Genomic DNA, 15,669 nt, shown 5'->3' on the forward strand with positions numbered 1-15,669 from the left:
TCCTGCCTCCAAGGGAGTGCCTCCGTCCTCCAAAACAGCCGCGGCAGTCGCCGCTGACCCTTCGGGACACTCCGTTGCAGGACCTTCGGCTCCCAGACACATCTCTGAGTCACCTCCGGGATCTTCTGACTCTGGCCCAAAGTCGTCCACCCAGTCAATCTCGTCGAGAACCGATTCTAGCGATGTCATCTTGGCCACACTAACAACTTCTCCTGGCGCGCCATGAGCGTCCAAGTTGATCATGAGACGAGGCGCAGCTTCCCCGGATGCAGGTTGACCGACACTCTTGTCCGTGCCACGCCAAGTCGGTGCGCACTCCTCCCGAGGCTGAGGAGCGGGTGCAGTCGCACCCAACTCGCGTTCTTCAAACCACTGCTCCACACCACTTGGATCCTCCTCCACGTGCAAGGGAACCTCTCCTAGTCCCGAGAAGGGGTCGTCCTCTACATGCTCAGAGTCCTGAAACAATAGAGAGAAATCAATCTCGGGATCCTCAGTTGAGAAGGGGGAGGGAATATCGATAATGCAAAAGTGTAAGAGAGAGAGGAAAAGTGTAGAGAAAAAGAGAAAAAAAAAATAAAAGTGGGAGAATAAGAGAAGGGAGGCCATTATTTATAGACCCCTTGGGGGGTAGGAGTCCAAATCCTACTCCCACAAGATGGAAAAAGAAGGAAAAGACCCTCAAAAGTCGAATTCCCCGTGCAAACGCGTCACCCCGCGCGCGAGGCGCGCGCCGCACGTCGCAACAAAAAAAAAGGTGACGGTGAGGACTTTGAAATGAAGTTTCCTCAAACACCCGATTGAAAGGACTTAAAGTTCATCGTCAGGAGCATCCCGAGCGACGAACTTGGGGGCTAATGTTGTCAGTCGTTTTCGGAAAACCCGAAGCGCCTCATTCTCCTTGAGTCGAGCCTCACTCCTCGAGTCGAGTCATTCTCCTCGAGTCGAGTCATTCTCCTCGAGTCGAGTTGTTCTCCTTGAGTCGAGCCTCGCTCCTCGAGTCGAGACATTCTCCTCGAGTCGAGCCCCGAGTCGTTCTCCTCGAGTCGAGCCCCGAGTCGTTCTCCTCGAGTCGTTCTCCTCCAGTCGAGCCTCGAGTCGTTCTCATCGAATCGAGCCTCGAGTCGTTCTCCTCGAGTCGAGCCTCGCTCCTCGAGTTGAGTCACCCTCTACAGTGGAGACTTTCATATTTCACGCAACAAGCATGATATCCAAAGCCCAGACGGCCCAACGGGCCAAATAAGACAAAGGCCGCAAAGGCCCATGAAAAGTCAGCCAGGCGCGCGCCACGCCTGGCTGGACTCGCGCCGAATCGCTGTTGAGACTTGATGATTCCACAGAAGATAGTTGTCGTTGGAGAGTTTGATCGACAACGAATAAGAAAACACCACTGGTCCGGATTTTGCCGCAATTGAAGACGAAGCTCCGCCGAGAGCTGGTGATGATTCGATTTTTGAAGAATCTTCGAGCTCTGATACCATGTTAGATTTAGAGAAAAGAACGAATGACAAAGGAATTGTGTTGAATGAAGCGAATTCTCATTGCTCTAATCTCAAACATAACAGAAATGACAAGGTGGCATAACAGAATTGCCTTCGCTTAGCTTTATACACTAACAGTTATGAACAAACAAGTTCAAGGATAATTGAGCGAAAAAAAAAAAAAATTAGCAAAATAGCCAACTCAAACTTTATAGATTGCTAAATAGCCAAGGTTTTGTAAATATTAAGTAAATAGCCACTCAGATGACGTGGCCCAATTACTTGTTTTTTCTATTCTGAACCTTGCCCTTTTAAAATTTTAAATTCCGAAATTTTTTGAATTTTGAATTGTTTTGTATTTCCGGAAGTTTTATTTTTGAACGAATTTGAGCGTGTGAACAGATATGAGGGAATTTCAGGAAGTTCCTTATTTATAGCAACTATTTAAACGTGGCTGATTATTTGTTGATTGGTTTCCTTATATTTTTTTCTTCATTCCTGTTTTTATTGTTCTAATTATTTCTTTACTTTTTAATTTGATGGACGAAAATCATTCACACGTCTGAAAATATCACTGACCCTCAAGATGGCTGGGTTTTTCTGAATGATACAGGTGGTGTATTCTTTTTTTCAATTTTAGTCTATTCTCACAACGGATTACATAACATAACTTTTGTATTTACGTATTTACTGTCGCTATTATGTTGCAATGAAGCTTTTTTGAACGTCAATAGCTGGAAAACCATAACCCATTGTCATGTGGTGTAAATACAGAATGTAATCAAAATGATTTACAAACTGTTTTCGGTAGACGGCGTTATTATGAACTTCTATTTCTGATGGCAGCTATTTTCGTTCTCGTCATCGTGGTTGAGCCATATTAACCCCGTTTTGCAGTAAATATGTGTTAATATTCCAATTTAGTTATAGCAAATTCATAACTAGACATATTATGTAGTAAATATACAAATACACATCAAGCCATTTACAACCCGAACCTCCAAATCTCGTCTGAAGTTTCTAGGGTTTATGGAAAAAAATCTAGGATTATGAATAAGCTATATACAAATATTAACATCCATTTACAATACATGAATCTTTATCGACGAGGAAGATGATCAACACAAAATAAATATTTTCATAAATCGAATCCAAAAACCCAGATTATATTTCAACTTTTTGTGTAATTATGTTTCTGAAATTTGTAAATACTTGTAAAACTATCAAGAACATCTACAAATCCATATCTGAGAGAGTCGGTGCAGCCGAAATCGGAGGTCGGCAATGGTGGACTAGATTTTGTCGGAGGAGAGACAAAGATTTTTCTTTTTCTTTGAAAGCTTTTTTTAAGCTTTTTTTTTTTAACCGAGAAAATGGTTCAGCATTTAATGAAGAGGTTTAATAACCTAGAATCTCGAGAATAGAAATTTCCTGATTTTTTTTCATCATAAAAATGGGCGGAAAATTTTTTTGGGCATTATAGTAATTTTGGATGACTACTTAATTGGTGCTTGCTATTTATTAATTATTTACAAAACCTTGACTATTTAGCAATCTATAAGGTTTGATTTGGCTACTTTGCTTAAATAAAAAAAATAAAAATAAAAAGTGGTCGTTTTGTTTTCCGTATGAGTGGCTCACACGTATAGGGAAAACAAAATGACCACTGTTTTAAGTGTTGAAGATTAAGTTTGTTTTCAATTTTCAGAGCCCCGACGGGCAAAAAGGGCTATATTTTGAGGGCCGTTGGGTCTCCGATGGTAGGATATCCAATGGCCCTAATTTTTTTTTTTTTAAGAAAAAAGATATTTAAACCTTAACAACCAGAAGGAATGCCTTTCCGGTGGCTTAAATTATGGCATCAGAACCGGAATTCCCAACTTCTTCTGGTTCCTATGTTGGAATGAAGTTAATAAATAATATTTATTAACATGTGTATGGCTGATTTGTGGAAACAATTTGAGTGGGCTCCACTCATCGGATTTAAATAATTCCAAGTGATACGGATTCCTCGTAACGAGAGGTATAATATTGAATATTTGTTTGCCAAAATCGGACCTAGGATGAATGAGAAATTGATACTCAAAGTAGGCTAAAAGAAACACATTTATGTTGTGTTGTGGAAGTGGAATACCAAGAGTCCCACATTGAATGGGGATGTGTGTTGTGGTAGTGTTTAAATACTATCCTCTTTAATTAGTGGATATCCAAGTGCAAGAGAGGAGAGTGTGTGTGGGTTAACCCTTAACCCCTCACGCACACACGCGCGCCGCCGGGCCGGGCTTCGGGCTTTCTTTTTATTGCAAAGTTCACTTCCAAAAATGTTTTGTTACGTTGGGAATTAAACCTTTACTCGCGAGGGGTTAATGTACCACCTTTACTCGGCCATAAAAGATTGAAAACGTTGCACAGTTACAGTGCGTTAATGGCCGGGTGTAATAGCCTCATTCTGGTTCAAATTCGTAACCTCACTCTGCCTTGGCCGCCTATATAAATGAGGCTTAGCCCTCTCATTCGAACACACAAAGAAACACAATCTCCTACTGTCCCCGAGCTCCTTTCTTCCCCAGAAATTCTTTTCTTTTGTTTTGTCGTGGTGATAGTTTGGCACAGGTCCTAGTTCGCCGAGAGTCAAGCCTATTAGAGCTAAGCTTGCCTCTGTAGTCGTTGTATCCTGGGAGGCTTTCGCTCACGTGTTCCAGCATCCGTGGGAGAGCGATAAAAAGCTTCAAGGAAACCGTCCAACGGGCCTCGACTGTTTCCTTCCGTCTTCTCCGTTTTGGTTTTTCTGGTTCTAAGGTTGAACCGGTTTTTTATTTGTATTTTGTTTATTTTCTTTCCATGCAAATTGTCTTGTATTTCCGTCAATATTAATATAATATTGTTAACATCCTATGCCCAAGTTAAAGTGTGGGATAATTTATTTACATACAAAGTTCCGATGGCTTAAATTATGGCATCGGAACTGGAACTGGAACTTCCAACTTAATCTGGTTCCGACACTTGAGTTTATGCGTGGGATGATTTATTTATGCACTTTTTCGGTTACAATAATTTCTTTGTCTCACTAGCTTGCTTATCAATGAAAAAAAAGGGGGAGAGATTGAAGTAAGAACATTGTTAAACTTGCAAAAGTGGTGCTACTATAGACGTCAATGAAAAAAAACAAAAAAATAAAAAAAACAAAAAAAAATTGAAAGTTGTATAAACAATCAACAATTTTAATTTATTTTAAGGAAAACAGGAAATCTCATCAAGGCATATCTGCCAAAATCAAGTCTGGGTGAACAAACTCCACCCAAACAGCAGGTTCTTCAACAGAATTCAGAGCCTTAATACATTTTGAAATGAGAATTACCAAGCTGTCAAGAACATATAGGACCAGCAAGCCAAAACTTTAACTTATCACGACCATAGCAGAACTAAACAACTAATTTCCATGTCTTCATATTTCACTACAACAAGACACTCCACTCTTACTCTGAAATTCCTTTGAGATCGCGTCAAACTCCGATCCAGAAATCATGCTATACATGAAACAACGAAGGAAGACAAACAATTTCACTTAATTGGGGAATCTTCGACTTGGTCTCAGAGATCTCTTTCTTTGCGGCGAGACTCAGACAGATTCCGGTTTAGGAACGCCTTGAATCCCATCCCACTAGCTGATTGAATGGGCCTTTGAAAACCTCTTCGTGGTTCGTTTCTTCTTCCCCAAGGAAACCAAGAAAAAGAGCTATTTATTTACCAGGAAACCAATTTAATTAATAATTTAAAATGCAGATATATAGAAAAGAATTTAAAAAAAAAAACGACGACGGAAAAAATACATACGGAAGGAAAGAAAAAAAAGGAAAGGTTGACTAAAGATTATTTCGGCAATGTTTTTCGGAGCAAATAAAAAAAGGAAACTTTCTCTTTTTCCCTCTATTTAAGCTCGTATGGGTTTCCAGTTTGTAATAAGAAAAGAGAGAGAGAAAAAAAAATGGACAGGAAAAACTTGAGCTCGTTCGAGAAGCGTAGAGAGACAGTAAAGAAAAAGGCTTGGGAACTGTCTTCTCTGTGCAATGTCAAAGTCGCCGTTCTCGTTTACGGACCCAACGGCGAGTTCACATCGTGGCCGGAAAATCCCTCTGACGTCATCGACTCATTCCAAAAAGCCTCAGCCGAACACAAGCGTCGTGGCCGGAGACCGAAAGAGAAGCTCGACCTCTCCGACTTCATGGACTCCGAAATCACGTCTCTCCACAAACAGCTCTCCGATCAGACTCGGACCGACGATTCCCTCTTTCTCTGGGACGAACAGCTTGACTTTCTTCGCAAGGAATCTCTTCTCGCGCTCTCCGATTCCTTGGAGTCCAAGATTCAGGCGATCAACTCTCGGATTGGGTTCCTAAACTCGCAAGGTAACGATGATGATGTGGAATTCTCGGCTTTGATTCAGAACCTTCTCAACCAGCCTGATCAGGCCGTTAACGATGGTGGTGAGCTCTGTTTAGACAACAAGCCATGGCGGTTTTAGGGCTTTTCTTCTGTGTGTGGAAGGTTTTAATTGCTATTTATAATTCCTCTTTTTTTTTTCTTTTTTTTTTGGTTAAAACATTATTTTTCCCTTTGTTAAGGTGAAATTGGATTTAAAACTCAATTCACCGCTTAGACACATAAAAAAATAAAATTGTACGTTTTATTGCCTTCTTTTTCATTTGTTGACATTGCCCTCGAAATAATTGAAAATCAATAATCTCTAGCAATGAAGTTGGGATTTAAAGACAACTCGATTTTATTCGTTTGAAAATATCGCTGCGAATAATGATACTACGCCAAAGGAAACATTGAAAATTAGAAAGTAATGTAATGTTACCCAATCGAAAACATTGAAATATATAATTTTAATTTTAGTTGATGTACTCCTAATTTTTGCATAGAAGAAAAAAAAAAAAAAAAAAAAAAAAAAAAAAAAAGACGGACAACTGAAGAACTGAACCCAAGCAAATTGGATGTGGTCATAAAATTATACTCCTATTTTTTGCCTCGTGTGAAAAAAAAAAAAAAGACGGACAACTGGAAGAACTGAACCCAAGCAAATCGATGTGGTCATAAAATTTTACTCCTATTTTTTGCCTCGTGTGAAAAAAAAAAAGCTGTATTTGTCTTACAAATTTTCTTCGAGTATCTGTGGAGCCCGTTATATTTTGAAATTCCAAGACCCATGCTCTAGTGCATAAATAATAAAAAGTAGAGACGGTCATTAAAATGAAGCACGACAATAATTTTTAAGATATGGAAAAATTCAACACAAAACTGAAAGTTTCATTAATAGAGAACCTCCACGAAGGTCGAGATCAGCCTCGGTTTGAGGCGAGGTGCAGCGTGCGCGAGAATTAGACACGGTGCTAAAAAAAATATATTCTGTATTAGATATGACTCCTACTTTTTAATAATGTGACTCATAAGTTGTAATAAAAAAAATATTATTTAAGGGAAAGGTTGATCTTACATATTTATCTACTCATGTAGTTTTCTTGTACATATTGATGAATATTTATTTGCTAAGTTTGACAACGAGGTTATTAGGCAACAATTTTAGAGCAAAAAAAAAAACTTGTCGGAATCAATTGTAGTACTATTTTTCTTTTGCTCCAATTGAATTCGCAATATTAGAAACAAGCAACATTACAAGTTTCAACTTAGGCAAAATCTAATGTTGAATTCATTGCACAAAACAACATACACATTTTTCAACTATACTAGACACGTTGAGCAACTAGTTAGCTAAATAGATAAGGAGCCAATTTCAACAAAGGTCCTAATGTGCTAGGATGAAATTTCCTAGCAAATAGGAAACAGGCGGTACTAATTTCATCACCATTGTAAGTGCAATTGAAGCCATGCCTTATATGATTAAATAAGCCTATAGATATCTCACTCCTCGCAAAAGTCTTAGGGTGTGACCCGCCTCTAGACCAATCGACCCATGTCAGGCTCCGATTAGATGTGGCGTTAGGGCAAACCATGTTGACCAGAGTCGGGAAGTAATGCTCGTCCATGTAACACGGAGGCTTACAGTGCTCCATGAACACCGGATAATACCTCGAATCCGAGACCATTGTGATGGCCAAGGCCCGACGGGCCTCGAACCACTGCGAGCCCTTTTGCCAATCGTGGAGCAAGACCGTAGGACTCATCTTTGGGTTGTAGCGGCCTCGTCCCATGATTCTTGGATCATCAAAAAGGCCAAGGAAGCTTAGGGTTGTGTTTGTGAGTTGAGAGTGGATTGTGGTGAAGTTGAATATGGGAATGCAAGTCTCGGAGAGTAATATGAATCGCTCGTTAGATTGGTCGAGAAGTGCATTCGCTAGCAATCGTCTCTCGGCGTCGATCATTGTCTTTTTACCCCATTGTACAAACTGTCAAAACAAAAAAAAATCATAGTCAAGGACTATTAAATTAAGTATCGATATTAGTTTTTAAATCATCTAGCTCGTGGATTCCATTAAAATTATAACACCCTTACAAAAATTGATCAAAATTCAAAAAAATGGATGGTCCATAACATCTATGTGCACTAAGATAGAGATCAAAATGCAACTCGCATAATAGTATTAAATTAAACTTTTACCTGGCTTGGTATCCTACGCTTGTAAAATACCGAAGATTCCGGTGGCTCATAAGTATACTCTGGTGGGGCATGAATGTAAATAGAGTAGAAGCCTTCGTGTCCCTTGAAAAACATTTCCCAAAGAGGAGCTAAATGCAATCTTCCCTTCGTCAAGAACATGAATGCAAGCTTAGGGGTCCGATTATTAGGCTGAGATTTTATCGATGCTGCTCTTTGAAACAACTCTTCGTCGCTCATAGAATGCCAAAGCTCCTTCAGCTCTACCCGATCTTTTGATTCTGCCTTGGCATTAGAGGAGTTACAAGGAGGCAAAAAATAGGAATATGCCGCAAAATTTTGGAAATTGAAACGTGGATCAGGTTTAGTGTAAATGATGTAGTCCGCGGGCGAGCTCATGAACATTTGAAACCGATCGTGGATGAAGAGTCCAAGAACGATGACCAAGAAAGTCATGAGTAAAGAGAGTATGACTGTGGCTTGGATGTTGAGATTGCCTTCGCTCGCCTCTCTTTTGATTTGTATCGAAAGGTCATTTGTGAGGACAACGATCTTGCTCTCCTTATTGTTGCCCATAATTTGCTCTACAATGTATGTCATTACTATCTATTATCTTCTGATACCAAGAGATTTAACGTGTTCATATATGGGAAACGAGCGTTTTCATTTGGAGTAGCATGTATGGCGTGACGTGAGCGTGTCATGTAATCATCAAGGTCTGTGCCCCCAAATTTATCATAAAGTTTAGTGCTAGAACGAAAGCGTTATATGGAAGACCACATGAATAATATGATTATTTCATATTTGAGCAATGATCATGATAACATTAAACACGAAGCATGAGTATAGAGAAACATCAGATGTTTCCTTTTCATGGAAAAAAACTTGTTGGTCCCACGAGAATATTAGGTAAAGGTTAGATAGCTGTGACTACACATTTTTTTTTCAACATTTTCCATGAGAGCTCTGGGAAAATTCTCACTCCTTTTCTCAACTACAAAAGCACTTACGATTAAAAGTTCAAAGACATAATAATAATGTACAAACTGAACATTCAAACAAACTGGCCAAGATTTTAATTTCAATTGTTATCATTATATTCTATTGTAATAACTTCATGATACAAAGCTCTCATGATTTCTTTGCTAAGAATGGCACTCAACTTTTTATTATAACTTTTATTATACCAACAAACATTTTGGCAACCTATTTCCCATTTGCAAATTCAAAGTGCAAATAGTTATTGATATTAGATTTTTAGTAGCTATAATAAATACTATCATTTTTTCAAGGAGTAAAAAATAGCGATACCAGCCACAGCACCAGCGATAAGTAATTTCAAGCCTTTACTATCGGGACAATTTGACTCGAAGCTCCACGCCATGTAAGCCAAAATCCATCGGGACAAGAAACGCAGATGACAAGTTTTCTGAAACTTTATTACCGAAAATTCCTACACATAAGATTAAGCACGAAAACTTATATTATTGCGTTTAAAAATCCAATGCATAAAAACATGTCAACTGACCGATATCATAAAGATTCTAATGGGCATCAACATTATCTCGATAAAATATTTAAATGAAAAAATCGCGGTCCAACCTAAAAAGGGAAATGCTAGTAGCCAGTGAAAGGCCTCATAGTTTATTCATGGTTTCAGCAAATCTAACCAAACCGCGGTTGAAAGTTTCTAGAGAGAAACCCTGCAAACACATTTCGAGAGTAGCTCTTTAGTTTAGGGATTCGCATCCGAGAAAGATAACACTAACAAAAGTGGTTCTTCAGGAAGTTAATTTTCAGATTAATGAGTGATCTTCACCAGGTCTAGTTCACGCCAATGATTTTTAACTTTCACACACATTGCTACATCAGAACAAAACGAACAAATAATATTACCTTTGGCAGCTTATCTTGGATTGCAAGATTATCCACGTGAAGTCTGACGTTTGACCCGGCAGGAATCCAAAACCGACGATCAACATCAGAGTACACTTTTGCGACGATATCAAATAATGTGTGCGCTCCATTTTCTATCGCTCTCAAGATCTCCGTCTCTCTGCTTCTCCGGTTCCTGAAAATTGCAAAACCATTGTTGGTCCTACTTTTGTCAAAGTCCAAGTTCTACATTTTCATGGCTTAAGGTTTTGTTTTAGCAAAAGCATGTCTATATGGTTGGAAAAAGGAAAGCAATAAAATTGCATCTGAAATTATAAACAAGCACCAAGTAAATGAAATTGGAAAAAAATAAATGAAATTGGAAGAATCCATAAAGAGGCCTATTCTATTTCTGCCATGTTATCTACGAAAAGTTACTAGCAAATGAACGAAATTTATTCAAATTAGAGGGGCTATAAACGAAGTTCGAAGCATATACTCTGATCTTAAAAATCTAGCAGGGCTTAGAAGTCATGTTTGAGAAATCTGGAGTAATTTGATACGCAGCTTATTAGGCAACGCATTTTAAATATGGACGTGTTTATGAATCATGGATTTAAAGAGCATGCTCTGATGGATAGAAATGAAAAGCGATCTTTTCTACATACTTCAAATATCCAGAGAGCATGTGCTTTGGCCATAAGTTCACTCTCCCGTGCATTGGGATTAAGGCATGAGGAGAAAGCTCCATAAATTTGTACGTTGTATCAAAATATTCCTGCAATGCAAATAAATAAATAAAAATTACCATAATTATAGTTTTTAGTAGAACTATAGCTTTTCCTCTAAAGGCAACGGCTTATCGCTTAGAACTTCATTTAAATATATTTTCATTTTTTACTTCATTCTTTCGATAAGTTTTTGCATTTATATTTTTGTTTATTTATCAGGAATTCATAACAAACTCAAGAGGAAAAAGATACAGCTAGTGACAAACTTAACAGAAATAAAATAAAATAAAAATTTAACATAGATGAGCGAGTATGGGTGGTGCTCCATAATATTCTTTTTCTTATTTTCAAGCAAAAAAAACCTTCTAAATAGGCATATTAAGAGTATGAGAATAAAACACCTCATTCTTATTTATTGAAAGTAGTTTTATCGCCTTCTTATTAAAAAAACTAAAACAAGTAGGGTAACACTAATTGTGAAAGTGCAGAGCAATAGTATATCTGAAAGCACGTACTTTCATGTTTCCGCCGGATTTGATATCTAACATAGCGCTTCCATGACTGGTACAACAAAACAAAAAAAAATAACAAAAACAATTACAGCTACTTAAATTACTAGCACAGAAAATGTTAAAACGTGTGTGTGTGTGTGTGCGCGTGCGCGTGTTGAATGAAAACTGGAGTGTAATTATTTCTTTCAATTTAAGCTGGTGAATCCTTCATTCGATTACATGGATTAATCTCATATGCATAACATACAACTGACATTTGTTCTAAAGAAGCTTTCTTTTCTAGATATATGTGCTCTTGACTGTGAATTGAACTAAGCGATGTATGAGAACAAACAATAGAAGTAAAAGACAATAATTTTTCTATAATCATCCGATTCCCAATCTCATCATCTCAAAAGATACATTTAAGACATTAATCTATATAAGTTGAATGGGAAAACTGAGGCTCTCCTGGGAAGAAAAAAAATCAACACCAATTTACATTTTGAGTGGCAATGTGATATTGTAAGAGAATATTACCCAACACAATGATCTCCAACAATCACGGAGTTTGTACTGGTGTGAAGCAATGCCATGTGACCATCTGTGTGTCCCTACATGAGGTAGATTATTTCAGAGACAATATGTATTACAAGCATATGGAATCAGCGGGAAAAAAAAAACTTAACTAAATAAAATAATTTTGCCATGTGGCCATCTGATACATACAAATAAGAAATTGCTAAAACGCAATGCAGACAGATTTGTTGTCATCCATGTCCCAGGATGAATAATCATATCGACATTAAGGAATTCGTTGATCAATGACATGTTGTTCATATTCAAGATACTATCATCAAACTCTAGTCTAAACGGTATCTAAATTATGCATTATTATGTTACAAGACCATGTAAAAGATCAAATCAATTACCGGAGCAAAAATGACACTCAATCTCTGACCATGAATACATATATCTTCACCTCCAGATATTGAAGTATAACCCAAAGCCCAGATATCTGCAACGAAAAATAATATGATAATTAAAACTGACATAAGAAATTACAGTCATGTCATCATAGACATGTACGATATCAAAACTCAAGGTCCTCCGGCATAAGAAAGATAAACAGTTGACAATTAAATTATACGATGACGAAACTTTACCCTAGTCATAACAAAAAATAGAAGATTAAAACATAAATCAAGCACCCCCATGTGGTAAACCTATATCCTACTTTCTTGAAGTTTCTTCCGGTGAGAAACTGAAGAATCAGCGATTCAAGAATCTTGCTAAAGGATGGTTCTAAAAGAAAAGTCGAACTAAAGGGAAGCAGAAACTAAATTAATGATTCAAATGGCTAATACATTGGACATCGCAATGAGCCATCTTCATCACTAATGGTATGTCTTTGCAGAAATAAAGTAAAGTAATTATAGAACTGGAACACAATACACATAACCTTTTCCAATGCGACGCATGGTATTCTCATGTGCTAACACAATTGCATCGGGGTTGCACTGTTGAACTACGGATAAACCTGTGTGAACAGATATTTTGGCGTCAGAATAAATGTACTTTTTTTCTTCTTCTTTTTTTTCAAGCAATTCATCGAGGGCCAAAAGAAATACAGCAAAAAAATGTTAGGATTCGAATGAGAACTCACCATCTACGTGATCAAGGTGGTGATGAGTAACAAAGACAACTAACTTTTTTGGCAAAGATGCAACAATTTCCCTGAGCTGAATACAATCAATCATCTCAATTAAATTCAAAAAGAAAAAAGAGTTGATAAATATGAAAGTTATTTCTTCTCTCCTAGAATCACTCGGTGAACTATGAAATTTCTCGTATTTGATCGCCCACAATATGAACTATAAGCCCTAACAAAATAAAATAGTGCCATTCTTATATAACATCAAATCCAGTAATTACCACTACATAATCTTTTAAAGAGAAAGTTCATGATATGGTCTAGGTCAGGATAAAAGATATACTCAAACTCAAAACTTTAAAAAGCAGCAAAAGAACAAAGCTATACCTCTTCATTGAGTTCAGAATGGCATCCGGGGTCCACAATCAATGCATCTCCACAAGCAACAAAGCCATTATTCTCATAGTTATTTGAGGGACTATCAGGTGAAAAGACAACCAAGTTTGTTGTACTAAATGGCTTCAATGTCCTACTTCGCATCGGCACAATTGCAACACCGGGAGGGTACTCCTACAAATTACAACCCTATAGTCACCATGTGATGCAAGTAAGAAAACCAGATTATGAAATATGCTTAGCACAGAGAAATTAATGGTGTGATGGAAAACGTGATAATTTTTATGAAAAACCATGGTGAATTATCAGTCAAACTTCACAAGATCTTGATAATTTTACATGCAGTTCTCTTCATCGTGTTTCAGTGATTGTGGGAACCTATATGCAATTCTCTTTACATACCGTTTAAATTATAGAAAGGCATTGATAATTTTCTTTCAAGTTTTATTACATCACCATGCTTCCAAGAATAAATACCTGATACTTTATAGTGCGAGGAACTTTCCACGTTTTGGAATCACGAGAGTCATTTAGAACACCAGCAACTATTAAAGGCCCTACACGATCGCTGCCAGGTTTCACCTCCACAAGCCAACTCTGACAACTTTCTGTAGACATCCACCGACATGACTCTGCGATAAAAATTTGAGGTTTAAGATTTTTTGTTGACAAAAGAAGAGTAAAAGATGATGATAAGAATGAACTACTGTTTTTCTTACTCTAGTCTCCTCAAGATTAAAGTTTATCTGTTTCATTTGAAATATCGATCAGGAAATTCGGTGAAATGTGAAATATTGATTTTTTTCGACAAAAACATCAGCAAAAAAAAATATAAATAGTTAAAAAACAAGAACAATTATCAGAAATTCCAGAAGCGAAATGGGAGTCTCCTAAATAAACGAAAAAATACGACTAACATGACAGTATTCAAATTAACAGCATTTTCTTTTTTCTCCTAAATAAGAAATACCAATACGTTGGCTTGTAAAAATCTTCTAAAAGATCACCTTAGCTTGTCAAAAGGCTTTTCTTGAACTCCACTCCCTTTTTTCATATTACGAGGATGCAAATCAAAGAACTGAAAAATATAGCTAGCGAAAATTTGCCTCACCTAAAAGAGACAATTTTTGCCATTTAAAATTAAAAGGACTAATTTATTAAATAAAAGGAAAATAAAAAATATAGAAGGTATAAATGATTTTACAATTTAGTTTGAATTCACACTGAAATTTTCTATTTGAACCCATCATAGTCCAAAGAAGTTTTTAGTCCGTAAACCTTAGTTCATATGCACATTTCCTTTCATAACTTGCAAAAAGAAATATCAAATTAAAAGCATGAAATTTAAAAAGACATAAATTTAAGAAACATAAACAGGTTACAGGTCATACCTTGAAGCTTATGAACTTCAACAGCCAAATTTGCCACAAGAAATACAGTGTGAACAGGCAATCCAGGTCCAAACTCAGCTTCTTCGACGAACCTCCAAAACCTCCATTGTCCACATTCAGACTCTTTAATTCCTATCTTGTCCATAACCTAAAAAGCTTGAACCGATCAACTATCAAACTTCGGGAAAAAGATAAAGAGAATGGTATAGATTAGCTACCAAGCGTACCCGATCGATAGCTAAATCAAAGTCGAACTTTCTCAATTCGATAATCTCGGAGCGCGATTCCGAGCCTTCAATGGCGATTAGCGGCTCCAATTTTCCTTCCGAATGGTTGAGCTCCGTCGAAGGTAAGTCCCAGAGGTCGGAGTCGGCGAAGGAATCGTACTCTGCGTCGCCGAAGGTCGGCGGACGAGTCTGCCTCATTAGGAGAAACTCGGCGTCATTTCGGGAGTCTCTGAGGATCACGGCGAGATTGTAGACCACCATCGGAGGGCGAGCTGTGAGAAGTCGAAGAAAAGGTAGCCAAAATTGTAAGGACGACTCGAAGCTCAGTTTTGAACTACGAAATCAACTGCCGGCTCGTGAAAAAAAAAAAGAAAAAAAGATGGGCTTTCTTTTTTAATGTTATTGGCGGCACAAAATAAACATTTTTTTTTTATTACGGTAAAAAAATAATAATAATAATAATATTCTCTCTTTTCCTCTCTCTCTCTCTCTCTCTCTCTCTCTCTCTCTCTCTTAACCATGAGCATGTATATTTATAACGAGAAATTGCCCCATTTACCACCAATTTCATAACATTTTCCCACTTTCCACCAAAAAACTAATTTTTCCCAAAATGTCACCGAGATGTGAACATTGTTGACATCTATGTCAACAATATTGACATCTCATAGTGAATGGCAAAAATAGATGTCAACATTGTTGACATAGATGGTGGTATTTTGAGAAAAATTAGTCTTTTGGTGAAAAATGGGAAAATGTTATGAAATTGGTGACAAATGGGGCAATTTCTCATTTATAAATATGATT

At 37.4% G+C, this 15,669-nt stretch overlaps 3 protein-coding genes across 4 annotated transcripts; 1 reads left to right on the plus strand and 2 right to left on the minus strand.

Annotated features, from left to right (window-relative positions):
- The first annotated feature begins 266 nt into the window (after positions 1 to 266).
- LOC149407535 (agamous-like MADS-box protein AGL81) lies at positions 267 to 6,043 on the plus strand. The gene is made up of 3 exons (XM_089620676.1): positions 267 to 338; positions 3,190 to 3,241; positions 5,435 to 6,043. The coding sequence occupies exons 1-3, from the start codon at positions 267 to 269 to the stop codon at positions 6,001 to 6,003; spliced, it is 693 nt and encodes a 230-aa protein (XP_089476802.1). The 3' UTR covers positions 6,004 to 6,043.
- Positions 6,044 to 7,177: 1,134 nt separating this feature from the next.
- On the minus strand, positions 7,178 to 8,697 carry LOC149407536 (glycosyltransferase BC10-like). Its single transcript, XM_089620684.1, has 2 exons — positions 8,101 to 8,697; positions 7,178 to 7,888 (listed from the first exon to the last, which is right to left on the minus strand). Exons 1-2 carry the CDS (start codon positions 8,695 to 8,697, stop codon positions 7,250 to 7,252), a joined length of 1,236 nt encoding a protein of 411 aa, XP_089476810.1. The 3' UTR covers positions 7,178 to 7,249.
- Positions 8,698 to 9,150: 453 nt separating this feature from the next.
- Positions 9,151 to 15,231, minus strand: LOC149407537 (Metallo-hydrolase/oxidoreductase superfamily protein). 2 transcript variants are annotated; one of them, XM_089614311.1, is made up of 13 exons: positions 14,863 to 15,231; positions 14,636 to 14,783; positions 13,722 to 13,876; positions 13,236 to 13,418; positions 12,861 to 12,936; positions 12,657 to 12,734; positions 12,127 to 12,212; positions 11,735 to 11,808; positions 11,219 to 11,264; positions 10,641 to 10,750; positions 9,994 to 10,168; positions 9,700 to 9,800; positions 9,151 to 9,550 (listed from the first exon to the last, which is right to left on the minus strand). In XM_089614311.1, the coding sequence occupies exons 1-12, from the start codon at positions 15,121 to 15,123 to the stop codon at positions 9,735 to 9,737; spliced, it is 1,458 nt and encodes a 485-aa protein (XP_089470437.1). In that variant the 5' UTR covers positions 15,124 to 15,231; the 3' UTR covers positions 9,151 to 9,550; positions 9,700 to 9,734. The 2 variants fall into 2 exon arrangements, with proteins under 2 accessions (XP_089470437.1, XP_089470432.1); XM_089614306.1 differs by lacking the exon at positions 9,700 to 9,800.
- Between the last annotated feature and the right edge of the window lie 438 nt (positions 15,232 to 15,669).

The sequence above is a fragment of the Urtica dioica genome, chromosome 1 (genome assembly GCF_054948205.1).
Source record: "Urtica dioica subsp. dioica isolate 48M chromosome 1, U.dioica_male_clone48M_v1_H2, whole genome shotgun sequence".
Classification (NCBI taxonomy): Eukaryota; Viridiplantae; Streptophyta; class Magnoliopsida; order Rosales; family Urticaceae; genus Urtica; species Urtica dioica.